Raw genomic sequence first — 27,217 nt, 5'->3', positions numbered from 1 at the left:
TACGTACGTGTATCTGCACGTACACGTGGGAGTACACAATTACCGTACAAGCATTACCTACAGTACACGGTTAAAGCAGCTTCACACCACATAGAGGTGAAGCTGTACGTTAATTAGGTAGTACATAAAATGAAGGCACATATGCGGGGAAGAGGGGAGGGCAGTTGCACACAGGTACATGTAGAAGTTGTATACGAGTCCACGTCAATATGTATAATATTTACATAAGAACGAATTCATTACTCTTCTTTCCGCAAGGGTTAAAATTAGGGATTGTTAAAAAAAACAAAAAAAAAAAAAAAAAGGAGAAGATCGTTGCAACTTTTTTTTCCCTCTTCAGTTCGACATTTTTCATTAGTGGAATATTAAACTATAAAAGAAAAGAAAAAATTGTAGATGTGATGTATCTAGTAGGGTAAAAGTTGCATCTTCCTGTTCACGAAGGAAACAGATAGAGGGGTGTAATTACAAGTTTCTAACTCTGATTTGTACACAGTGCACATGTACATATATTGCATGTATACGTTTTACGTTTGTGTTCAGGTTAAAGCTTTTTCTCTCGCTCGGCCATCAGTCGAATGTGAGTAATTATTACGTTACGTCCCGTTACGCAACATTGCTTTCCTCCCGTTGATTTTTTTTTCTTTTTTTTCATTTTTATCAAGTTTGTTTTTTTTTTAGTTACACGAACCCTTCAGCGTGACTTCGTAAATGTGTTTAATCAATCGGTTCTAATTGGTTAATCGGTTATTCGGTTTAATTTTTTTTTTTTTTTTTTTTTTTTTTTTGTTCTGTTCTGTGTTAACTTTTTTCTTCCGTTTTTTGCCAAAGTTGGTTACAACTTTTTTTTTTTTTTTTTTTTTCTTCACATGTATAAAGTACATATGTACATCTTTATGATTCACATAAAATGATTACACGCTGGCACATGTTTTCGTCATGTAAATAGGAGTGTTCCTTTTTTCACCTTCATTCCAATTTCGTTTACTTGTTTATTTTCTTTTTCTTTCCCTGTTGATGTTGATGTTTTTTTTTTTTCTTCAATTTTTTTACATGAACATGAATTGCGAACTTTTTTTTCCTCTTTTTTTTTTTTTTTTGTGACACATTTCCTTTTTTTCAGCGCTTTAACTTCTTATTAAACCGTGCCACTTTGTTCTTTCTGCTTGATGTAGGGGGCGAACAGAACGTGATCGCGAGTGTGCACATATACGCCAACATGAATGTATATACACATATACATATATATACCCCATGTACATTCTACCGTGCACGCTTATTTTTTTTTTTCCGCTCCTTCGAACATCTGGGCGCCTGCGATGTACCATCTAACAACTTCCACCTTGCATGCGAGTGAGGTCCTTTTTTTTTTTTTTTTTTTTCCACCACTTGATTAAGCGGTTCGCCGTTGTGCAGACTTCTTCGGGAGTGTACACCTATGCCGCTACATATGAATATAAAAAAAAAAAAAAAAAAAAAAAAACTTTCAAGGTACGCCGTACACTGTACTTTTTTTTTTTTTCCTTCACGTAATCAGGAACATTTGTGCATGTAGGAGGAAAAAGCTAATATGTAGTCCATCTGTGTATACCTTTCCTCTTAACTAGCGCGCAACTTTTTTTTTTAACCTATTTCTTATCATTTCACCATAACAACTTTTCACTGTCCACCTTCTGGCTTGCTTTTCACCAAATCTTCCTTTCAGACTTTCCTGCGAGGTGTTCCCTTTGGCTCCCCTGTTTATTTTTCCCACTCGATAAAGAACTAAGAGGAGAGGATGGGGGGTGCCTAAACGCACGCGGAAAAGCGCCTACACACACGTATACATTCATACACTTGCACAATTCTACTCTTCCGCATTACGCAACTCTCTGGGCAAGTCAGCATAGTTCCCTTCAGAGCCACCCCAACCTCTGTTTAAATTGCCTAAAATTAGCACATCATACAGGGTGAAAAAAAAAAAAAAAAGTATATAAATATACACACGTAAGGACATATAAACCAAATTAATAAAACCGCGCATGCAAATGCGTTCCCGTTCTGTGCCGAGCACTCTTCCTCCGTTCCACAGCGTTACACATTTGATCCAACCGAAAGTGCCTGTGCATGGATCAGGTATGTGCAGAAGTTGCACATCGCGGACTCATCCTTTTTAACATTGTGATTTGGACAAGTTATCTTTTCATCACTTAGAGATAAAAATATATTTACTATCCCCATTTCGTTGGCTATTTTCCTTGCCTGGTCATATAAAAAAACGAGGGGCTTTCCATACTTGTCGTTTCGTACTTCTATGTCGTTCATGCTTAGGCCATACTTGGAAATGGAGCTTAGACCTCGCCCCATGGACTTGACGATCGCTTCTTTCGATGCGAACTTTTTGCTTACGTGGATGGCCAGTTTCAGTGCGCAATTTGTCGTGAGCCTCTGCGCGAGGCTCCGCTCAGACTGCTCAAGGAAGACCCCACCACAATTCGCTTTGTCATCACTCTTACCAAATTGGTCATTCAAATTATCCCCCAGTTGGTTACACCCCACCGCTTCGCCGAGGTAACCTTGGGCTAACTCCCGAAGCTCAAGGGAACTCAAAATTTTACGCAAGAAAAACGCCCCATTTTTTTTTTGCAAAATTTTGTAAATCCTATTCACGTTCAGAATATCTGTCCCAAACCCAATAACGTAGTGGGAGTAAAATGTGTGTGTATAATGATGGAACTTAAGATACTTACTGATCATGTCTTCCTCTATGTCCATAAATGCGTTATACTCGTCTGCATTATTTACGTGATCCTTGTTCGTTAGATGTATTAATCCATGGAGAACGTACAGCGCCAAACGTTCTTGCACGCAGAAAAGGGTTCTAAACAACTTGTTCACACCTCGCGGGCGCACTTGCTCCCAGTTTCTGTCTTCGTCCTCGCGATTGTCCAGTGTGGACACACCACCAATTTTTTCCACCTTTCCACTTTCGCTGCTTTGATCATTCAACAAACTGCGTTCGTAATTAACCCGGGCCAAGACACACTCCCTGCTTATGTACGCGGGGCACAAATAAATGTCGCCGGACCTCAAACACCTCCCGCCAGGTATGTCGCTACCTTGCAGCTCAGAATTACCAGAAACGCCTTGCCCATTGTCCACATAATGCAAAAGGGAAATGATATCAGTCGGTTCATTCTTTCGCCTGTGCGTCTTGTTCAACTCCTTCATTTGGTTCAAACTCACAAAGGTTATATTCAATTGAAAATCTTCAAAACGCATTAGGCGGATAAGTTTCCTTATTTCCTTCTCAAAATTGGCGAGGTCGATGGGTACTTCCGTCTGGTTATTTACAATTTCAAGGAAGGAATTTATTTCGTAATTTTCTCCCCAGACGGTGTCACTCCTTCCGTATAAGCTGTTGTACATGTGATCCTCTTCTCCTAATGTCCCCCTCATAATATTTCTGTTTATCTGGTTAAACATTTCTTCATCATTACCCCCAACCATGAGCACTTTTGTTAACCTACTCATGTAACGTACACTTTTCCATTTTGATTCCCTCCCTAGGGGACATATTTTTCCAAGTACTTTTTCCGGACATTGAAAATTATGAATGTAAAAATAACGCGCTGCTGATTTGGAATTCTTTCGCTGCATTAACTTTAGCTTCTTAACTGGATGGACTGAGATCAGGCTTCCCAAGGGATTTTGTTTTGTCCCTTTGAAGTAGGCCCGATAAAGACAATTAAAAGGTGCCTTTCGCTCTGAAGAACTATCCCTGGATTCATATGGGGAGATATAATTCTTACCACCGGGCGGACGCCCCATTTGGATGCAACTTTTTTTCTTCGTAATCCGTAGCGAATGTACCATCCTTGGTACCTTCTGCTTCTTCACAAAAACAAGCCAATATAGAAATAACACTTTTACTACTTTCGTGCAAGCACTTCTTATTTTATGGGTAGCAGAACCCGGCATTATAATTGGGTCCTATTTTCTCAGGTGAGCGTTAGATACTTCCTTGCAGAACTACAGATATGTACGCTTCTGTATTGATGCGTTCTTAACTCTTCTACGATGAAGGTGTGCCGGGGGCATTCACAAAATGCCCTCATAAGGTATACCCCTCCCCCCACTTTACTCATGTACCTACAACTGAATTGCGATGCCTGGGCAACTCACTCAGGAGGGGTGGGAGAAAAATACAACTCAACTTTTGGCAAAGGCGTGTGTCACACGTGTAACGAGAGGAGCAAACGGATTGACAATGCTACCCTTTTTGCAACAAATAGAGGTATAATTTTTTTTTTTTTTTTTTTTTTTTTTTTTTTCCTGCGGCTATGTCCCATACGACTTCACAACGGATCAACCCACCAGAACCATTTCGTTGCTACGAAGAACGCCACTCAAAAAAAAGTACTCCACCACCTACGAGTGAACAGATCATCAAGCCTCCCCGCGCATCGGAGATGTAACATTCTTCCAGGTTGCTCCTGACTCAAAAACAATTTCAGAAGGAAAAAAAAAAAAAAAAAAAAAAAAAAAAAAAAAATACTCTTCTCATATTAACCTCCTACGCCACAATGAAGTTCCTCATTTTTAATGATGAAACGTCTGAAAAGGAACTAGCCCAGAGCGGCAAAAGTGACAACCACCGGGGAGAGGGTTGGTTTCCCTGGGTGTATATTTGGGGGGGGGTACACACCCCTGGAGATAACAACACATGTACTAAAGCACCTCGTTAGATTAACTACCTTCCATTTGAAGCTCCATCGTATGTGTGAACCTCCCCCATCAAACGGTATTCTCATGAATAACTAGCGCAGTTTATCTTCATCCCCATGTCATTCCAGGACAGTGTTGTACGCCCACCATGGGGACAAAAAGATGGAAATCAGAGGAAGCCTTAATACTTAGCGAACTAGGGAGGGGTACCACAGGAATTAATTTGCCCACCAGGCTATAGTGGCGCTACTATTCGTTCGGAAAGTTATAGCGCCCGAATACTTGCATGTGTGTGCAGCGGTGCAAGCGCGTACACTGCAGTCACCTTGTCGCAAAGATAACGTAACGGAGGCGCGATGTTGGAATGATTCATGATCACCCTATGCTTACTTTTGCAAAACCTCCCTGAAAACGCGCACACATGTACATAAAGATTCCCATTCAATAAGCTGTCAAAGTGAATGCCTTCTCGATATTTTCCTAAGGTTACGTAGTGTCTATCGGAGCCTCATCATGGGAAGGGGGGGAGTAAAACTCACGGATATGTAATCACCTTGTTAGTAACTCCTACACCAGATGACAAATATCTACTTATTTGCGATATCTCCTTTTATGTTTGTTTGGCAACTTTCGGAACACCACCAATAGGTGCAGTTGTGTGCAAGGTAATGTAGATATAACGAAACACAGCAACGATTTTTTTTTTTTTTTTTTTTTTTTCTTCAAACAATGATATTGACACTTGAGTAAGGCTTATTATTTTATTTATTTATTTTTTTATATCTTCCATTTGCCCATGTAGCAAATTTTTTTTTTCTTCTACACTCCTTTATGTCACTTCCAAGCGATGTTATTCCCCTGCTGATAAGGAATAAGACATTTCGTATGTTATATGTGAATGGGGATGGAAGGAATGATAAGCATATATGCACACAAGTTTGTATCCATTTTCCTTTTTTTTTTTTTTTTTTTTTTTTTATTTGGTGTTTCACATTTTAGTAATTTTAAGGAGTTTTATTCACCACATAACCTTTTGCCTCTCCAAGTACAGGGTTTAGATTTTGTAAAAAATTAGTAGACACATATGAGAAGGGGTAGATTGACACGAACCATCTGCACAACTGCGGTTTTTCTGAACCTTAGGGGAGTATTACATCTATCAGAATTTCCATAACGAATGTAGATAAGCACAGTCATACATTGGACTTTAATCTACCTCTTTTCTATTTCTACTCCGAACTAGCAAAAACGATGAGCCAGCGAACGAATGGACACCTCAGAAAGAAGGATCCCCCGGAAGAAGAGCACCAAACAGACGTGCTCATTGTTGGGGCAAGCACAGGGGGCCTTCTGCTCTCTCTCGACCTCGCACGAAAAAATGTAAACCACTTGGTGATAAATTCGTTTGACAAAAACAAAGAAGAAATAAACGGAGAAGACATAAATGAGCAATATTTACTCTATCCAAGAACGCTGGAAATTCTCCATGATTTAAATATCCTGTCAGAGGTACGAAACAAAAGCTTAAAATTGACAGGCGTTAGTTTCTACGTTGGAAGTAAATTAATAAATAAAACGGACAAAACTTTTTTTCAAAATTGCAATGGATCAACATCGTATATGTTAAGTATAAGCAAGACCACGCTGAATAATATCCTGAGAAAAAAATTGGCTTCCATCAATTCGGATGTCGTGCAGGATGGCACCATTCTCTGGGGGCTCAGTCAGAACACTCCATCCACGTACACAAAGGAGAAAAGGTACCGTAAAGATAAGAGTACCACGAATATGCACGCATATTTGCACCATCAACAGGCAAAAGAAAAAGTGAAAGGGAGAAGCAGGAATAAAAATAGAAGTTGCAACGACGTGAAAAAGATGTACACCTTACCCTCACTGCTTAAGAGAAGACAAGAAAAAGCGGGTGACGACATGAACGGCCATTTGGGTGAGGAAAAAAAAAAAAAAAAAAAATTCACTCCGAGGGGAAGCCAACAAAGCTCGTCCATCAGCAGCTGTAGCGACCACAACGGAAATTACACAAATTGCTTGCAAGCGAATTCAGAAAATTCATTGGACAGATACGGATTTCAGAACTCATCTATCGATACGGGTTCCAGTTTTTCGACGACCATCTATGGTAACCACTCTGGGAATAGCACCTGCGAAAATGGCTTCTTTCAAGGTTCATCAGGTTCTCCCCTAAACAAAATCCTTAATGAGGTTCATAGTGCACCTACGCCTACGGTGCATGTACGGGTGTTAAAGAACACAAAAAGGGAGACAATACATTATACAGATAATTACATAGAAGTGGCTCATGGTCGTAAAAAAAAAAACGACAGACAAATGCACAGTCCTGATGAAAATATAATGGGAAAAACACTGTGGAGAAAGGGTTTATTTTTTGGCAACGAAAGGGGTAAGAATGGCCTACTGGAAAAAAATGCACACGACTATTTATCCCGAGAAAACTCCACAAGGTGTACACTAAGGGGGGCTCCAAGTACCTCCCACACACACCAAAAAGAGAAAAAAATAGAAAAATCACACTACTGCTCAATTAGCAGTAAATTTATAGTTGGCGTTGATGGAAGAAAATCTTCAATCAGAAAACTAGCAAACATAAAAATGGACGAAAAGGCAACTCACCCAATCGAGTACATATCTGTAGATGTGTGCGCCAAGTGGAACATAGATATGAGCCACTACAATTTGACCCTCCTTCAGTCGGAGCATGGCTTGGCCACATGTTTTCCCATTCTCACTGACATGGTAAATATTTACGAGCAAACATTTTTCTGCAATGACGAAGCATTTGCGCATGTGATTGAAGGAACAGAGGAAAAGTACAACCTTGAAGGGAACCTCCGGCAAGGGTGCTCTTCTCTTAAAATGATGCACCCTGTTGAAAGGGCACCTCGTTTGTTTGGGGGGAAACCCACAGAAGAGCGAGACGCAAGGAGGCAGTCTCGTCTACCTGGTGAACCCGATCAATCACCTGAATCGTATCAACCGTGTGAACTACGTCTACTGCGAAATGGCCTCGCCAGGAGAAACGCCAAGGAGGGCCCTCACCAGGGCGAAAGCAGGAGGGGAACCAATCAAGGGGAGAATGAAGATTTGTCCAAATGGGGAAATGTAGTCACCGAAGAGGGGAATTCTAAAAAGGAATCAAAAGGAAGTCCACGTGGAACCGTGGAAGATGAACCTGTGCAAACCACCATGGGAAAACTTCTACGTGACCCCCACCAAAGGGTAAAAGAAGCGGGGATTACAGACCCACATAGATTAGATCACGAGACAGGTGCATTATCCCCATATGAAGATACACCCAATTTAATTACACCAAGTGGTGAGCATCCAGATAAACCAACGGATAATAGGATTGACTGGATTGAATCCGCCTCTAGTGCCACATCATCAGAATGCCTATCCGCAAGGGAACCTCAAAATAACCACACCGAACGAACGAACAACCTATCAAGGGGAAGAAATCCACGTGGCATTTCTGACAACTCCGTTTTATCAGAAGAAATTTGCATTGCGGAAGACCCCTCTGGGTGGGGCGAAAATGGAACACAGGAGGGGTACCTCGTTAAGTGTCATCAGGTTAAGGCTAAAACGGATGGGGACAAATGGAGGGAAAGGTACGTAGGAAATATGGACAGAAGAAATCTCAACAAACCAAAGGATGAGAATAACATTGAGGGGAGAGATGCATCTGCTCGGGGGCGCGAATCCAATGCAGCGGTCCATTCAGAGGGCAGCAGAACCAGGTCACAGGGTAGTGATAGAAACATAGGAGCAAAACAACAGGACAACAGTGCTATTGGAGAAAATACAAATGATGAGAGTGATTTCCTAAAGGAAGTGGAAAATAAATGTGCGAACGGAAAAGTGAGGAAGGCATTTTTCGAGGGTGAGGAACTGTGGGGATGTCCCTGTGAAGGTAGCCCTGAAATGTGTACCACGAATGGAACTCCCCCCAAAAGGAAGCGGTTCATCACAAGCAATCATTCAAGCGATCATTCGAAGGACCATTCGACTGACCACTCGAACGACCACTCGAACGACCATTCGAACGACCATTCGACCAACCATGCGAGTGATAATGTGAACGTGTTCTCCGACGCAGTGAGCAACAACTCAGGGTGCACCCATCCACCCCGTAATTCCCCCCTTAGAATAGGCAGGGGGGGCTACAACTGGCACTTGACCATATGCAGGAGAGCAAACAAACACCCACATGAAGTAGTAACCTCTCGAGTGAAACAGACAAACGAATTGAACCACATGGAGGTTATTCACCTGATCGAAAAAATATTCCCCAAAGTAAAAATATTTTATATATACAATTTGAAGAGAGGAATTCATAGAGACCAAATGTGTCAACAGTTCTATAGACAGGGAATCATCCTAGCAGGGGAGTCCAACTGTCTGTACAACCCCCTGTTTAACATAAGCATTAATTTGACTGTACATGATGTATACAGCATTGGATGGAAATTGAAATATCTCATTGCTTATAATTCATCTCCCATTTTATTGGAGGCATATCAGAAGGAGAGACAGTACATTTCTCAGAAGGTCCTATCATGGAGTAGTGAAATGATTAATTTTTTTTTTTTTTTGAACAATATAGCTAGCTACTATTTTGCCTCTCTCCTAAATTGCTGTGTGAGGACGATTAGCAGGTTCACTTCGACTTGGAATCTTTTGGATATGGTTTACAAAAAAACGTTTTTGCTCCAAAATGACTACTACAGATTAGGCCTTGTACACACGTCAGCTCAACTGACAAGCAGGGATTTCATGTGTGCAGACCGGCCAAGGAATTGCGTTCTTAGATGTGTTACCATCTACAGTAACACTTATCAGGAAGATAACACTGTTCGCTTGTATGACTACCTGGGTGGACATGCACATACCTTAATTTTGTGTATATGCCAAATGGACCCCTCCAGAATTTGTGCTTGTAAAATGGATTTCCCAAAGCGATGCCCCGATATTATGAACTCGTTTTCCTTCAAAAGGGAGGCAGGAAGTTTGCCCCATGGGTACTCCCACGGTGGTTACTCCAACCTTGGTTGGTCCAACCACCATGCGGATGCCTTTGACAAGTTGAAAAAAATTGGCAGACTGACTTATGGCGCTATGGCCAGGGGCAGGCGTGGCTCACCGCTCAGCATCCTCTGGGTTGTGTGCGGTGAACAAAAAAACGAGTTCGCACGCAGACACTCTATCGTTAGTGCGGGCACCGACACGAACGCCAGTATCCCCAGGAATGGAAAGCTTCTCTCAGCCATCCTTTCTATTGTATGCCCCCAGATAATGCACAAAGGTACTATCCAGGGTAGTAACTCTCCGCTGAGTGCCCTTCTTACCGAAATAAGGGCCACCAAAAACTTGGGCAAACAAACAATCCTCTACGATTTCATGAGCGACTTCCAGAGGCAGTTAAACATCAAGTTAGGTGCGCCCTGCGTTCCCACCGATTTGTGCAGATCCAGATCAGCCATGTATATTTTTGTTCGTCCCGATATGCACATAACACACATGAATTATGTGAACGACGAGAATGAGGTTACAGCCTTCCTCGATTACGTGTACAGCTTTTACGGCTAAGGGGTCGACAAGTAAAGCACATCCAGCTGCCGGTGTGGTCGTAAAGACGAACCATATATGGTTCCACTTTTTCTGAATTCTTCTCCCACTTATGCATCCGCATAATCCTGTCAGCGCTGATTTGCGCATGGATCCAAACGAGTGTTAATTTTTTTTTTTTTTTTTTTTCTGCACTACGTACCCCTGCACATGCATAATTAAGGCGATGTTGTAATTTATTACCCCTCTCGACGAGAAATAACTCTCATGAGGAACACAATCTCCACCATGATATGCAACATTATCGTCCACCGACATGTTAAAATTCAAAATTCGTACGCGAAAAAATGAAGAATTGCACATTTTTCACGTCTAATTTTTTTTTTTTTTTTGGGGGGGGAGGGCATCATTTAGCCTTTTTACACACACACATAAAAGTGCTTAGTTATTTTTAAGTAAAAATAATATAACCAAACAAATGAAAAGGGGATGTTACAAAAAAGGATTGAATGAACAGCTAATTTGCGCACAATGGTACACATTCTTCGCGTACGAGTAGCGCTGCTGTTCATACAACAGAGGGAAATGGATTGGAAAATTTTAAAAAATTAATTGGGGTTACACTATTCCTTTTTTTAACCCCAATTTTCGTTACACATAATTTTTAATTTTTTCCATGAGTTTTTTTTTATTTTTCGTTTTTAAATTTTCCTTGTATTTTTCTTTATTTTTTTTTTTCCTGTACATGTACTTTAGCTTGCTCTTTGCGTACTCCTTGGTGTACTTTTTTATATGGGGTTGCCATGTTTCGGACAACTTCTTCGTGGAGTTCTCGGAGATGCATCCCTCCGAGTCGCAGCTGGAGTATGCCGTCAATTCGCTCTCTTCGTCTCCGCTGACTTCGTCACTGCTGGCTTCGCTGCTCATGCCCTTCGTGCGCTCCACCTGGTGTGCACTCTTTTCTGAAGCGCCACCACCCACCTCATCTTTCCGTTCGCTCGATTCGATTTTCCTTTCCATCTCTTCCTCAGATATACCGGGGGTATCATCATGATGGTCCTTCCCTTCATCTTGGGTCTTCTCCTCCGTATGAATGCATTTCCCATTTGTAGGTGATTCTTCATCCTTCATGGGGCTACTACCCCCTCTCCTTTCGGTATCCTCCTCCAAACTTCCCTTAATGGAAGCGAGCTGGTCCGTCACTACCCCTTGTGCACTCTCCATGTCATTGTCATCCAATCCGTCAGATCTTTTCTCGAACTTGTCACTTGCCTTCTCCCTTTCCGTGTTGCTCTCGTAGGCGTCTTTGTACTTCCCTTCAGAAGAGAAGGAGTCCTCCCTCTGGATTCCCACGCTGCGAGGGGTTTCCCCCTGAGTGCTCTCGCTAACGGTGCTTTGGCGGTTTGCTCCACTTCGGTGCATTTCTCCACTGCGACGGCTTCCATGACTTTCGTCACTCTTGTCAATGTCTTCACTCTTGTCAATTTCGTCACTTTGGTCCATTTGGTCCATTTGGCCCATTTCGTCCATTTCGTCCATTTCGTCCATTTCTTCAGTTTGCTCCGTCCCGCCGCTACAGTTCGGTTGCTCGCTCCCGGGGCAAATCGAGTCGGACCCATCATTCTGCAGGACGCCCATCAGGGCATGCTCATCAGAGCTGGAAATTAAATTTTCGTCCACCACAATTTTGTCATTACTCATTAAAATGACATCTTCATAAACAGGGTAATCTTCAATTTTTATTTTGTATTTTTTATAAAAGTGGTTAACCACACCTCTGACGTCCCGATCGAAGTACAACTTGGCATTCGCATGTTGCAGAGAAACTATTTGGGGGAAGTCGATAACAGTTATCTTCTCATCATCATCTATCAGAATGTTAAATTCATTAAAGTCTCCATGAATTATATTTGCCTTGGCAAATTTAATGATAGTGTTTATTAAAACGTCAATTATCTTAAAGGGGTTACTAATTTTTACGTGTGATAGGGGGTACCCATTTACATATGACATAAGAATCATATGCCTGTTTAGGTCATAGGGTTTGGGGACAGGGAAATTATTTTCATACAAAGCTTTTAAGTAAGCATATTCTTTCGTTGCAGCTATTTTGGACAGGTACAGCCAATTTCGAAAATTTTTCTTCCCATAATAATCCCTATTATTTTTTATCGTTCTAAATGATATTCTACCTAACCTGTGTATTTTTAAACACAACAAATTTCCGCTAATATCTTTACATATGTAGATGTCTGATTCTTTACCAACTCCTATTTGATTGCCAACACTTTTTAGGGTACCCCTATTTATAAATGCTCTTAGGGCTAGAAAGTCATACCCTAAATAGGTTAGCTTGTACCCATCGTACTTTTTATTTTCATGACTGATCAGCTTGTTCTTGAGCAGCTTCTTCAGCACACTGGTTATGCCTTCCTTCCTTAAATTCGCTATGCTCGCTATTAATGACACAGGCAGGTACTCATGGTTCCGCATGCCCATTTCTATCGCCGTAAGTACTCGGTACTCATTTTTCGACAAAAAGCAAAAGCACGAGATGTCCAGCTTCATTGTTCTCGGGGTGCGGTGACTACAAATGCGCACTTCGCGTGGCTAGAATGTATTTTCTGGCGACAAATTCTCGGGAACGCTATTCGCTCCTTTTTTATGTTGTTCGTTCTTCCTTTCTTTCTTTGTTCGTTTTTTTTTTTTTTTTTTTTTTTTTTTTTTTTTTCTGCTCCTCTTCCACGCGCTCCCTACTTTGGATCTATTTCATCTTACTATATTTGCACACGTGAACGTTTCTTCTTTTTTGGTTAGAAAAATACTCCTAAGAAATTTCCTCCCCCCTTCTATGTGACCGCTATCCCACCATGCCTTTCTCTCTCCTCTGTTTTTCCCGTATTTTTAATAAAATTTCCACAGAGCGTTCACAGTCTGACACACTTTTACGTAAAGGTCTTTGTAGGGGTACAGCATTACAGCTTGCGGGCATGTGCAGACGAGGATCTCCTCCTTTCCTGGACACATACATGCAGGAGGGAACGCAGTACAGATGGAATAACGCCCTTATAGAAACGTATCAACCTTCTTCAATCAACGCTCCTTTAGCTGATTTTATTTATTTATCTTTTTTTTTTTTTTTTTTGCCAATTCTTGCGTGAACAAATCACGTGGTTTCGACAAGGAAATGCGCAAAAAAACGTAGAATGCGACCCTTGGTTAAAAATATAGCACAACCCTTTGATGATTGCTTCTCCAGGGGGGGGGCTATGGAAAAAAACAACTTCTCAAAATGTTGTTCGTTTCCTGTTAAACTTGTACCTACGGGAATGTACTTCCGTATGCCTTGGAACTTTTCTTTTAACTTCTTCCTAATTCTCAATGTGTTCGTTCATATAAATTTCGTTCTCCTTCAAACGCTGATTGGCTGTATTTTTTTTTTTTTTTTCCCTTCAACGGCTGAGGTTTAATATTTATTTATTTTTTTTTTTGACTTTCTTCTCTTCTATATAATTGAGAAGATTAAACAAAAATTATTTTTAAAAGTTTTCATTGCAGGGCACAGCAAAAAAAAAAAAAAACAAAACAAAAAAAAAAAAAAAAGAAGAAAAAAAGAACTGTTTTGTTCTATCAGTTTATTTGTTTTGTTTTGCCTCAATTTGTTTTTCCTTCTTATTTCATCTTCTTTTAAATCCCTCACCTCAACTGGCTCCTCGTCAAGTGTTTTTTTTTTTTTTTTTTTTTTTTTTTGCATAACGTCATACATTTTTTTTTCGAAGATAAGGCAATTTTGGAAAAGGGGGGGAGGGGCCTGGCCGTCAGCGCGTGCTTAAGCATACATGGGGGCGTTGAAATTATGCTCCTCCATATGCGTACCCTATACATTTATAGGGGTACCACCTAAAGCTCGTCCCTATTTCTCATTTTCCTTTTTTTGTATGGCAACACAGGTGATGGAGAATATGAGATGAGGCCTAATTGGGCCCCCAGCAATTTTATTTTCCCCTTTGGCTTAAAATTTAGGTTGCCTATTAAGAAGACCTACTTGCAACGGCAGGCCTTTTTTTCATTTCCCTCATTCTTTGCTTCAGCTCCGCATTTTTTTTTTTTTTAACATCATTTGGACTAGTCCGCAGTTTTTTTTATTGCCCCTTTTTGTCGAACCGCATTTTACCCCCCCCTTTTTTCAGTTCTCCACTTTCTTTCATTTTTTCTTCTTTGGTTCCCTTTTTTTCGATTTTTTTTCGCTTTTCCCTTACGGTATGGTCAGCGCATCATCGTCTTAATGATGAAAAAGTTTCTGCCTTTTTTTTCCAAAGATGAAATAAAAAAAAATCTATATTTCCAAAAAAAAAAAAAAAAAAAAAAAAAAAAAAAAAAAAAAATTGCCTGAACATTACGTTAAAAAAAAGCCAAAAAAAAAACCAAGAAAAGCAAAAAAAAAAGCCAAAAAAAGTAAAAAAAAATATGAACAAGCAATAATTTTTTTATTTTTATCTTCAAAAACACCTAAACGCGAAACAAGCGAGCATACAAAAGCATCGTATGTGTTATGTATGTGCCGCATTGCGCTTAGGACTTACGCAAATATATTTCCACATATATGCTCGTAGGGGTAACGTTAGGTTGTACGTGTTACTCCATACGTTTGTACCAACTGCCAATAGCGAAGTGAAAATGCTCGAGGGAAACTTCATGACGCTTGCGTGAAACGGATAAGCATTCACCAAGTATATGATGACCAACCGACTGCGAAAGCTGGAAACGGTAAATAGAGCAGGAAGAACTGTCATTTGTGCGCTGTGACATGCCACTTTTGATTTACCACTTGTGACTGGCCACTTGTTACGTTCCATTTGCATTTCCTGGCCGCACTGCCCCCAGCTGCGCTACGAAGTGTGAAGCGAACGGACAACCCTGGCAAGTGTACAAACATAAACCGAAGCGAAAGGAGCCAACTTGCCAACAAATGAACAACAACAAGTGAGGCAACACAAAAGAGAAAGAAAAAAAATCCATCCAATCGAAGCAGAACAGAAAAGGCATGTACTTAAGAATAATTTAACTAAACTTGTAGGTTCCTCCACTACAGTTCTTTTCCACACATCAGTTAACGGGAACAGGATAAAAAAAAAAAAAAAAAATTCACATCGCCAAATGTCGACAAAATTTTATAGACCTTACAGCAACTTGCAGACAGCTCAGCCATAGCTTCGCTCCCCATTTTTATCATTTTACGTTTTATTATAAAATGAGAATTCACACATGTGTATGCCCGTACGCATAACTATTTAAGCAAACGTTTCTTTTTGATGATTATTCAGAGGGGTAATTCTTCATAGGGAAAACCCAATATATAAGGAAATCCCATTACAGAAGGGGCCAACCGTTAATTGTTGATTCAGAACGTAAGAGAGGATTTTTGCAGAGAGCAGCTCCTCTTCCCTTTCCCATCCCTGTGAGGAATAATCAAGTGTTTTACGTAGTTATTTCAAATTTTTTTTTTTTTATATTGTTTGAAGAAATTACCTTTTTGCCAACGCATTGTACAGAAGTGTTGTATTTGCACATGTATATCCACACAGATATATGGTTATATCTCCATGTGGCCGTCTAATGATGAATGGGAGAAAATCCACAAAGAAGGGAGTGCTTCCTTTTAAGTAATTTTTCCTCTTCATCATCAGATGACTTCACAAGAACGTGATTATGAGTTTGTTTGTAAGCGTACACAGATAAGGGAGGCACAGTAATCTGTTCTCAGCGTATTTGTACACATTTGTATAAATTTGCAAAGTTGTGTGATTGTCCCCGCCCTCCTAACTTCCCTTTTAACTGCATCTTGTTAGGTGCAAGTGTGAGTACATGTACAGGCGTGCTCATACACTTATGTTTATGTTTCTACTATATTGTGTATAAGTGCTCTTAACGGAATAAATCGGAAGATACACTTTAAAGTGAATCTTCACTTGTTTTATCGAAGCGTTGTAGTTTTCTACAACAGTGAGGTGTGTACCTTTGGTTGCGTGTCCGCCTACTTTTGTACATACGCTTTTTTTCGTCCGTCCGGATAGTTGTTGTATGGTTACATTGTTTCATTTTTGTTTTATGAAGCATGCGCGTCGCTATGTACAGAGGCTAATACGTGAAAAAGAAAAGAGAAACATAGTTATTGTGATATCTCACAGCACAGAAGATTCACGTCCAATCTCAAAGCGAGGGAAAAAAAAAAAAAAAAAAAACACCCATCAGAAGCAGAACCAAAAGTGGAATCAGAAGAAGGCACCCTATGTTTGCGCCATTTTACAACCCATCTTTACACCTCGTACGTATTCCATTTCGTACAGTGATAATTTGGTCCATAAGCACAATATCGAAATGACAAGTCGCCACGTAATAAAGGAAATTTCGCACACAAAATATAGAAGACAGGACAGAATCATCATGTCAAGGAGAGCCTAACCCATTCAGTACGAGTCAATTTGTATAGCACTGAAAAGGAAAATTTTCACCAGGATTAAACATATGATGGAGGAAAAAAAAAAAAAAAAAAAAAAAAAATATTTCAAATTTTAGCACCATAATGATTAATAATACTAAGGAGAACACCGATCTGTATACCCCAGAACAAGACAACTGGGTGCAATGTGATCGGTGTGAAAAATGGAGGAAACTTCCGGTCTATATTGACATGAATAACTTACCCAAAATATGGTACTGTAATTTGAATACGGATACCAGATATAATTCTTGTGATGTAGAAGAGGAAGTAGCTACTAATAATTCAGATGTAGCAAAAAATTTCTTTTCAGGGCACTTCAATGTTGGCCATCTCAGTACTGACGTGGAAAGGGGTCTACATTCAGACGATGTTACTCTTACGGATGGACGCAGCAACGCGACTCGTCTTATCGATCCCAGCGCTTGTGCTCATCATATAGAGGAACAGTATTCAGTGGAGGGGAAATCCTTCCACGCGAGTAGTTCCCATGCCTATGTTGCTAAGGAGCATGATGAGTCCAACGCAAATGTGATCAGGGGATCTCACCATAGTAATATCAACCATGGTAGTGGTAATCAAGACAACAATAAGCATTACAATGATGGTAAAATTTTCTCTTCCCATCCTGAGAAGCAGTTCTTTACACATGGAGAAAAAAATCCAGGGGTGGAACTGAGTAACACCGTTGCTTTTCCGCTTAGCAGTTCGAAGGATGTGAATGATCCAAAGTGTGAAAGCAAAAATGTACACATGGGAAGTAACGACAAACGTGTGGACAGCCATTTCGGCATGCATACCACACAAGTTAGTATAAATACCAAAGGGAAGCGCGAAAAACAAGGCGCGATGTTACCAAAGAAGCCGCACAAGCGGGAAGAGGGGGATAGGGGAAGTGGAATTCCAAGTTGGAACAACACAAATGGTGGCATGACGCCCTTCCTCAACCACGTTAATGTTAATATGAATGAAAGTTATTTGAATGAGGCTGAGGGGGAAGACGAACAGCGCACCCCCTGCTGTAAGCCAGAAAATGACATCCCCAATGTAGGCACCAAAAGTGGGAAGAAGAAAAATAAGGACACAAATGGAGGTACCAATAAAGGTACAAATAAAGGTACAAATAAAAGTACAAATAAGGGCACCAATAAAGGCACTAATAGGGGCACCAGTAAGAACGCCTATAAGATTGCGAATACTAATAGGCGGAAAAAGCTTTTAGCGCGGCACAAGCGAAACAACAGTGATGGAGAGATATACGAGAATCAAAGACTCAAGGAAGAGTATCCCCATAACAAGATGCACGCGAGCGACACAGATATGAACACAGCCAGCAACGTAAGAAGGTACAAGAATTTTAAGAAAAATGCAGGCAGTTCGGCCACCCCGTTTTATTCCTTTATGCACTCGATCGTTAACATAAATTTGAAAAATAAAATTAAAAAATCTTTGGGGAAGGAAAAAAGTAAAAAAAAGGGAAAAGAAGAATTTCTCAAGGGAATTTCCACCTGCGAAGTGAAGGAAAAAACGGAAGATAGCAATGAGGATGGCAATGAGAAGAGGGTTAAAGTGTCAACAGATAAAAAAAGTGCTAAGAAAAAAAAAAAAAAAAATGATCGAGCAGATGGCCCAACGAATCCCCAATTGGAAGACGACTCACACAGTAGTGTTAACTGTAATAGAGGGGTGTCAAACGGGGATGACATCCTCCAAAATGAGAATTGGCACATAACGAATCAACGCCTCGCCAAGGGTGAGGAAGAAGAAGAAGCAGAAGAAAGGATCCACGTACACAATGGGGTTATCTCGCACACGAATGTTGCGCAGAATTATATGACCTTGTCAAACAAGTCGCCTGATTTAGGAAAGAAAAATTCATCGAAGAAGGAACATCCCGATGTACATTTTGGGAGATCTTCGAATGACCAAGTCAATACCCCCCTCTTGACTCAACCGAACAATGTCATCGAGGAAAATCCATGTAACTCCACCGAGGGAGTATATCCCACCAACAACATCAGTCAGACAGTGAACGCAATCAATCCCCCCGCCAACAATGTAGTTAATTGGGTCCAGTGTGAAAGCTGCAAAAAGTGGCGAAAGGTGGACGCACATATTAACATAAACCTGTTACCGGACGAGTGGTATTGCCATCTTAATTTCTGGAGCAGATACAATAACTGCAAAATGGAAGAAGAAATATATATTGAAGAAAATCTGAACGCGGAATTGGGGCATAGTCTGGACAAAGCACAAGAGGGGGTACTTATGGAGGAGGAAATCATCCCCCCTATGGAAGATCCAAAAGTAGAAAAGAAAGGTAAGCGAAATGAGAAGAAGCAAATGAGCGAACGGGTTAGCAAGATGAATAATTCCACAAAGGGGAATGCAGTCCAATTGCAAGAAAAAGTCAATCACGCTGGGAAAGGAAAATCCAATAAAAAAAATCGAAATGGTATCAATCCCATGATTAGCAATAGTGATGTGATCAAAACAGGAGGAAAAAAAAATAACATGTCGAGTAAGTCAAATAAGAAAGTAGCAAAAGCTGAAGATTCTTTTGTACAAAATATGGTAGGCAATAGTTTGCATAATTTCCAGAATAGCATATTCAGCGAATATATGACAAATGAAAGAGATGACAGCGCTGTACCTTTCAGTAGCGAATATGAACTTCTGGATACTGTGAGGGCTGAACAGTTTTATAATCCCATCCTTAAGGACAGTTATCACCTTCCCTTGACTTGTGCAGAAGTGGACTCTCCCCTTTTTCCAACTAACGGGGGAGAGTACAATCCCTGCAACGATAGTGACATAATAATGAGTTATGGCAAAAGGGCCGAGACGCAAGAGACAGAGGAAACGCAAGGAACGCAAGGAACACAGGAAGAATTGTTTAATAGTTTGTCGCGCGCAACGTCGGGGTCACACAGAAGACATACTTCAGTGCATTCGGGAAGGGAAGAACCTTATAAAAGTGAACTTCAAAGAAGCAGTAGTTTCCTCGTGGGTAATGAAAATGGCTGCATGGAGAAGAACCGCTTAGGAGCTAACCTGATTGAGGCCACTCCCCGGGGAGGAACACCAGAAGGAGGAAGAAACCCCATAGACGTGTTAGAGGGTGCTAGCAAATTCTGGCATTTGCTAAACCATGAAAAATTAAGTTACTACTTAAACAACACCAATATGTATAAAATGTTTCATTCATTGCCAAAATATTATTACCATGGGGATGCCAGAGACAGTAGAATCAATGCGGAGGCCTTTCCAGAGATTTCCATGGAGAATCAAAACGCAAGCGACGCCACTTCCCTTTCGGGTGTCCATTCCGGTGTACATTCGAATGCCCATCCCGATGCCCATTTGTCGTATTACTCAGACCAAGGGAAGTCCAAAAGGTGCAACTCCTTTGACTTGGGGGTGACGACCACCGAGATGAACCACTTGGGGGAGCGAAACTACCTTTCGGACAGTGTCCTCGAAATAAAAAAACGCAAAAGGGAATTCATGAAGAGGAATGGCGAATACCGTTACACAGATCGAGTGTCAAAATCGTGGCATTTTCTACATCGGATGAGTGAAGATAACCACCAAGGTGGAACCATCCCTGGAGATTACTCTTACCAGAGGTACAGTCAATTTTATGGACCCATCAAAGGTGAATACAGTTCCTCTTACCCTGGGGCACAACCGGCTGCTTATGGCAAAAATATCGTGAGATACCTTTCTCCCCACGGGAGGAAGACTCATTATGCCAACCCCCTTGACAAACTGAACACCACCGTGGAGGCTTACCAACGCGACGATGACAAGAACGAGGGAGACAATGACAAGAACGAGGGAGACAATGACAAGAACGAGGGAGACGATGACAAGAACGAGGGAGACGATGACAAGAACGAGAGCGACAATGACGATGCCAACGATGACGGAAGCGAAACAAGGAACGATCGTGGAAGCAGTCGCGCATACCGATATGAATACCGTTATGGTGATGATCACCCGAAGGAGTACACCAAGGATGATGCGGAGCTTTGCGACATACTGGTGCAGAGGCTGCAAAGCGATAAGTACAAGGGGACCATAATTAACAGGAACACGGATATGGGGGTTCCCTATGGAAGATACGGAAGGAGAGCCACTGACAGCGACCTTGTTGGGGTGAACTATCATGGTGGCAACCAAAATAATAATACCGAAGGAGGTGTAGTCAAGGAAAGTACTATCAACCCCAACGATGATGAGCAAATGGAAAGTAATTTCGAGGAGGGCAAAAACCCACAAAATAACCACATTAATAGCAACCAGGAGATGAATAACAAAATAAAGAACCATTACGATGAGACGAGTGTGATCAACCACCTAAATGGGCAGAAGGATAACATAATTGTATCACACTACCTCCATTACAATTACAGTAAAGGTGATAAGACAGAGCAACAGTTGGACGACCTGCACAATTATCGGCTTCCCAGTATTAGGATGAATGACAGATTTGATATGATGGACCCCAGTTGCAAAGCATTCAAAGATGTTGAAACTTTACCAAGTGGAGCAAAGAGCAATTCCTTCTTGGGGAGCTCAACCTTTTTCAAAGAAGAAGAGCAGGATGTTAATCAATACGCGAATCAGGTTGACCACCTGACAAATGTGTATGAGGAGGAGATATACAGAAAGGGAAGGAGCAGTGATAACCTGTTGCCGCGAATATTAAAGAGCAAATCTTTGAGTAACCTTGAAAAAAGACCATACATTCATGTGGATCGAAATGAGCGCAACCTTCTTCCCATTAACAATAACACGAGCATACCGAAAAGCAGTTCTTACAACAGAATAAAATCTGATGATTATTTTTATCTACGTCCAGGAGAAGTTTCAAATGATAACTACGTCGTGAAGAATGACATGGGGAGTCAGATGGAGAAATCCATGAGAGACATGTTCTTAAGTAATTATTACGCCAAACTGGAAAGTGAAAAAATTGATACTTGCATCAAAAGCGACATTAACAATTTAACTTCGGATGATTATATGAAAATAGGAGAGTACCTCAGGAGGGGGAGAAGAGATAATGCCACGCAGGGTCATTATTCTTTAAAAAATAGCACTAAAGAGGAGGACGAAGTAGAAGAAGGAGGAAGTCGTGATATTAGGGGGTCTATCACCCCGAGCAATAATTCCTTTCTCAGTAGCAGCTATTTTAGTAGCCTCCCCAATGCGTACTCTTTTGACAAGCTGATGATGAAAATACCCCCTAGTGAAGAGATGGTGGATAGCAACCGTAGCCACCCCAGTGATGCTGATATAGGACTGGGGTATAACAATGTCTCGTACATCCCCACAGGAATGGATATAACATTGAATGGGAATAAGCAGATGAAGAGAACCTCACAAACGAGTGTGAAGAAAAACGCCCACAAGGGTTCTGTCATCCTGGGGAGTAGGGATTCGAACAGTAGGAAAACTGCCACGTGCGCCTCTCACGATAAGGGACTCCCAGAAAGTAAGAGTAAGAATGGGAAGATGAAGAACAATGAGGTGGTTAGCGTGAGGGGGCAATCAATGAGCGTTTCCACGAGAAGGAAAACAGTGGACAAGGGAACGGAGGAGAGGAAGAAGCAAGAAAAGCAGGACAAGCTGGAAAAGCAGGACAAGCTGGAAAAGCAGGACAAGCTGGAAAAGCAGGACAAGCTGGAAAAACACGGCAAGTTGGAAAAACACAACAAGCTGGAAAAACACGACAAGCTGGAAAAACACGACAAGCTGGAGAAGATGGAGAAGCCCACCAAACAGGACCAGTACAACGAATACACCACGTTCAGTATGGACTACAACGAAAGCAAAAACATAATAAAGGAGCTGATTCGAAATAGAAGCAACCTGCTAGGTGATTCCACTCCCAGGGGAAGCATGTTCGCCAAGTCTCCCCACATGGGGTCGCTACTCCAGAGCGAGTCTATCGAAGGAGGAAAAATAAAGACGACTATATTGAATGCCAAAAATTTGAAGAAGCATATCTTAAGCAATCGAGTTATCATATACTCCAAAGGAGTAGCCATCGCATATAACGTGGATGAAATTAATAGGAATAGCATTTTCTTCTACACCTTTGAAGAGAGCAACATGAACGGTAACATAAATAACGGTACCTTTGTCAACGGTGTTTCCACGAACAATAATTGGTACCACCATAACACTGACAACCACAACAATAACATTAACAACAACACCAAGAGTAAAAGAAATCACGACGACGTTAATAAGGATACACAGAAAGAAGATGCAAATAACAATATATATTTCAACTACGCTCACAACATCAATTTTAGTGAAAAAAAAAATTCAGATAAAAGTAAATGTAAAAAAGTTACCACTTCAGTTCTTAATTATGATTACAAGAGAATTATTGATGAAGTTAGCCTTTTTAACAACAACATAAAGCTGCAAATACCTTACTTGAAATATAAATTTAAAAGGTATATCCCTGTCGAGGAGGATAAAAATGATGAGAACAAGGAGGAGGAGTGTAATGGCACGGAGGGGCTGTCACATCAAATGGAAAACGATCCCAACGGGTTGAATACGAAGATTCACAGCGTAGCCATCCCGAACCACTGCAACAGTATCGACATGAAAAAGAAGGAGAAAAAGAAAAAGAAAAATTCTCCCTTGAACGGGGATGACGAAGAGAAAGATGCAGGGAGAGGCCAAGATCCTGTGCACTTAAGGAATGACGCCGATGGAACCACCCTCTCGGGGAAAGGCCCCTTGGGCAACAGCAATCCGGCGAAAAAGAAGCAAACCGTATTGAAAAGGGCAAAGGAGGGAGGGCCCTCCATCGGGTTACCTGTAAAGGAAGAAAAGGGGGCGAGGAAAGGAAAACCATCCATCCCACTTGGTAAAAAAACGTCTGGACAAGATATCTTAAATGGGTTTTCTTCATTGGGTGAAAGTGAAAATGCAGATAGAAGTAATCTACGAAGGAATACATCTTTCTCCATGCGCAACGGTAGCAATAATAGGAACGGCAAGAACGGGGCACCAGAATCGTGCGAGTTGTATGTTCCACTTCAACAACGCAACGATGAAAACACAAGAGATGGCCGGATCAACTCAGATGTTACGGAAAATATTCCTACGAGTCAATCCAAAGGGAACAAAAAAACAAACAAAGGGGGAGTGTTGACGGAGAAAAAATTGAACAATATAGAAACATATCAAAATGACCGAAGTAGCAAACAGAAGAAAAGAAATGAGAAGAATAAAAAAATGGCGTCCAATAATGCAGAAAATTATGTGGAAGAAGAAACTCTCCTGGTTCAGAAGAATGAACCGGTTGCCACTGTGGACGAAGCTCAAGATGATCCACAAAAGATACGCGATATGGATGCCCCCTTTGAAAGAAGTTCGAAGGAGAAAGGCGGGAAGAAGAAAAAGGGCGCACTGCAAACAGCAAGAGGGTTTACACATGGGGAAATCGAAAAGGAAGGAAGTGGCAAGACGGAGGAGCAAAATGGAGACGAGATGAAGATTAACCCCCATGTGAAGGAAAATGGCAAACATAACAACGATGGTAGTAGATGGCCCCCTTTAGACGATGAAGAACAAGGGGAGCATAATAACCCCGAGGATGACGCTTACAACAAGGGTGACACTCCTTCTAAGAGGAAAAACAATTATAGAAGAAGACAAATAAACCAAATGAAGAATGTGAAAAAGGAAGAGCAAGGGGATTGCTCGACTAGCTCTCTTGCTGAATCTTCCAAAGAGCACCATGAGGATAGGAGCGATTATGAAGTTGAACTGAACGAAGCACAAAGGAACCTCTGTGGTGGTGAAGATGGTAGCAATTCTACGAAGTTATTGGAGAATAGCATCTCTCGTGATATACTGAATGGGGAAAACGAAGCGGCGAGTGACTATCAGCAAAACGTTCATTCAGGGGAGGGAAGCTCAGTTGGTGTAAAGAAGAAGAAGAAGAAATGTTCAGATAACGACAAGGATAGTGTTGATGGAATTTCTCCCTCCGGAACTGACATACACGTACCAACGAAAAGAAGGAAGACAACCGATGAGCCCAGTGGTGAACGGTCATATGAGAAGGATAACAAAGAGGAGACCACTACTCCAACACACAGGTTAGCAGCTATCAAAAGGGACAGTAAGGAAGAGGAAGAGCTCGAAGTGGAAGAAGAAGAAGAAAAAGCAAGGGGAAATTACCATTCAAAAGATTTAGACGAACAAAGGGGCCTTAAGAAGGGCCATTCTCCACACAGTGAAAACCCAAAGGGGGAAAATGACACCATGGGTATTCTGCAAATCCCATTGCAGACAGAGGATTTTCTTCATCGTAAGAAGACTCGTGCGAAAAAAATAATTTATGACGACGATGAGGATGACGAATCTGATGTGAATACGCAGAAGAGCCCCAATGGGGTAGAAGCAGCAGTGGCGGGACAGGATGATCGAGAAAAGAATTTTAATAATGAACAAGTCGAAACGGATACGTCGTGCCGTAAGGAGGCTAATAATAGGAGCCATCCCGAAGGGGTAATAAAGCAAGCGAAAAGTAATCATGAAGCTGAACATGAGAAAAGTACTTATCGGAAGCGTAAACTAGACGAAGAGGTAAAAGGCGATGGACGATCGAACAGCAAGGGGAGAGAGCAAATGTTACATCCCCGGGATGAGATGGTCCGTCTACACAAGGATAGGCACACATCGTATAGTCCTATCAGAAGGAGCCATCGTTATGATGAAGAGATACAAAGAAGAGACCAAAGGAGAGGAGACACATCCATGGAAGTAAGGAGGATGGAGAAGGAGGAGGATAAGGAGTTGTCTCCGACTAACAGGAATGATTCATTCGCCGAGGGAGAGACAGACGAACGGGATCATCGTTACGAGTACGGTGAAGGCTACCACAAGAAACCAAGGGTACACGATTACAACCATGACAGAGGTGATGATAGAGAAGTGTGGCAGAACAATTCCAGGGGGCATTATATTAAGGGTGGTTATGACCAGAGTGAAGAGAGGCGAAGTGTGAACGGACGAGACATTCGAATTTCGCACTCTCCCTCCGTAGATAGACACGAAGATGAGCGCAGCGGCAGGTACAGCGCAAAGCACAGCGGTAGGCATAATGATAAGTACAGTGAAGAGTACTTCGCCGGATACAGAGATAAGTACAGTGGAAGGTACAGCGGCAGGCACGGCGATGCGCACCATGACAGATCAGGAAAATCGGATATGTACGACCACAGGGACAGAGGCTACACTGGGCACAACGGAAACTCCTCGAGGAACGAAACGTATACAAAGTATGCCAACGACTACGACCACCATAGGAAAATTGAGAAGCGCAGTCGGTACGAGAATCACGGCAGGCACAAACACGACAAGCACGACAAGTACGATAAGTGCGATAAGCACGACAAGTACGACAAGTACGATAAGCACGACAAGTACGACAAGTACGATAAGCACGACAAGTACGACACGTACGATAAGTACGACAAGCACGACCAGCATGATAACCGAGCAAACAAATACGAACCGCAAAACGAAAGGAACGACGAAAATATGAGGAGGCATGAAAGCGAACAATTTAAAAACGGTAATTATGAGAAGAGACATAATAATAATACCAACACGAGCGGTCGCAGCAGTAACCGCAGCTCTCTTAACCGAAACAACAGTCATGCGGATGATGCAGAAAAAAAGGAGTTCCCAAATGGGAGTTATAAAAGGGAAAGGGAAGAACGGGAGCGATTCGACGGAAAATCAGAAGAACAGGAAAACAAGAAGTACACAAAGTACGCAGAAAAAAAAAGTCGGTACGAATATGTGGAGAACGACTACAAAGGAGGAAGGTACGTGGACAGCGATAAGGATGAAAAATATTTTGGCAGAAGGATTAAACAGAGTAATCATTACCACTTTCAGGAGAATGAGCATAAGCATTATTCGAGCGCCTACAGTGGGTATGGAAGCCAGGGAGATAAGTTCCACCGGCATGGCGGCTACCATGGTGGCTACAATGGTGATGACCACAGCCATCACAACGGTCAGCATCACCATCACAATCACCACGACCGTCATTATCACCGCCACGGTTCTCCCAGCAATAAACTTGTTAACAAGAGCTACAAAAATTAGGAACACACAAAGGGTTGAACCAGGCAAGGGATGAAGCTCACACAAGTATGTATATTATGGGTGTGTTTCCCATCATTCGATTTCTCTTTTTTGTTTCATTTTTACGTTCCAATTTTTATCATTTTACCTTTTTATATTATCCGTCCCCCCTGTTCCACTTAGTTTGGTTTAATTTTTTTTTTTTTTTTCTTTTTTTTTTTTTCCCTTTTGTCTGTATTTAGCAGCATTATTCACCCTCACCCA

The 27,217-nt window shown here is 41.4% G+C and overlaps 4 protein-coding genes across 4 annotated transcripts; 2 read left to right on the top strand and 2 right to left on the bottom strand.

Moving 5' to 3' along the window:
- Positions 1-2,073: 2,073 nt before the first annotated feature.
- Positions 2,074-3,960, bottom strand: PKNH_0513000 (holo-[acyl-carrier-protein] synthase, putative; the record flags this gene model as incomplete). Its single annotated transcript, XM_002258225.1, has 1 exon — positions 2,074-3,960. One exon carries the CDS (start codon positions 3,958-3,960, stop codon positions 2,074-2,076), a length of 1,887 nt encoding a protein of 628 aa, XP_002258261.1.
- A 1,998-nt stretch (positions 3,961-5,958) lies between these two features.
- PKNH_0512900 (conserved Plasmodium protein, unknown function) lies at positions 5,959-10,335 on the top strand (the record flags this gene model as incomplete). The annotated part of the gene is made up of 1 exon (XM_002258224.1): positions 5,959-10,335. The coding sequence occupies one exon, from the start codon at positions 5,959-5,961 to the stop codon at positions 10,333-10,335; it is 4,377 nt and encodes a 1,458-aa protein (XP_002258260.1).
- Positions 10,336-10,965: 630 nt separating this feature from the next.
- Positions 10,966-12,882, bottom strand: PKNH_0512800 (serine/threonine protein kinase RIO2, putative; the record flags this gene model as incomplete). The annotated part of the gene is made up of 1 exon (XM_002258223.1): positions 10,966-12,882. One exon carries the CDS (start codon positions 12,880-12,882, stop codon positions 10,966-10,968), a length of 1,917 nt encoding a protein of 638 aa, XP_002258259.1.
- Positions 12,883-16,897: 4,015 nt separating this feature from the next.
- PKNH_0512700 (zinc finger protein, putative) lies at positions 16,898-26,974 on the top strand (the record flags this gene model as incomplete). Its single annotated transcript, XM_002258222.1, has 1 exon — positions 16,898-26,974. One exon carries the CDS (start codon positions 16,898-16,900, stop codon positions 26,972-26,974), a length of 10,077 nt encoding a protein of 3,358 aa, XP_002258258.1.
- Between the last annotated feature and the right edge of the window lie 243 nt (positions 26,975-27,217).

Source organism: Plasmodium knowlesi (assembly GCF_000006355.2).
Source record: "Plasmodium knowlesi strain H genome assembly, chromosome: 5".
Taxonomy (NCBI): Eukaryota; Apicomplexa; class Aconoidasida; order Haemosporida; family Plasmodiidae; genus Plasmodium; species Plasmodium knowlesi.
This window is presented reverse-complemented; position numbering and strand designations above follow the sequence as displayed.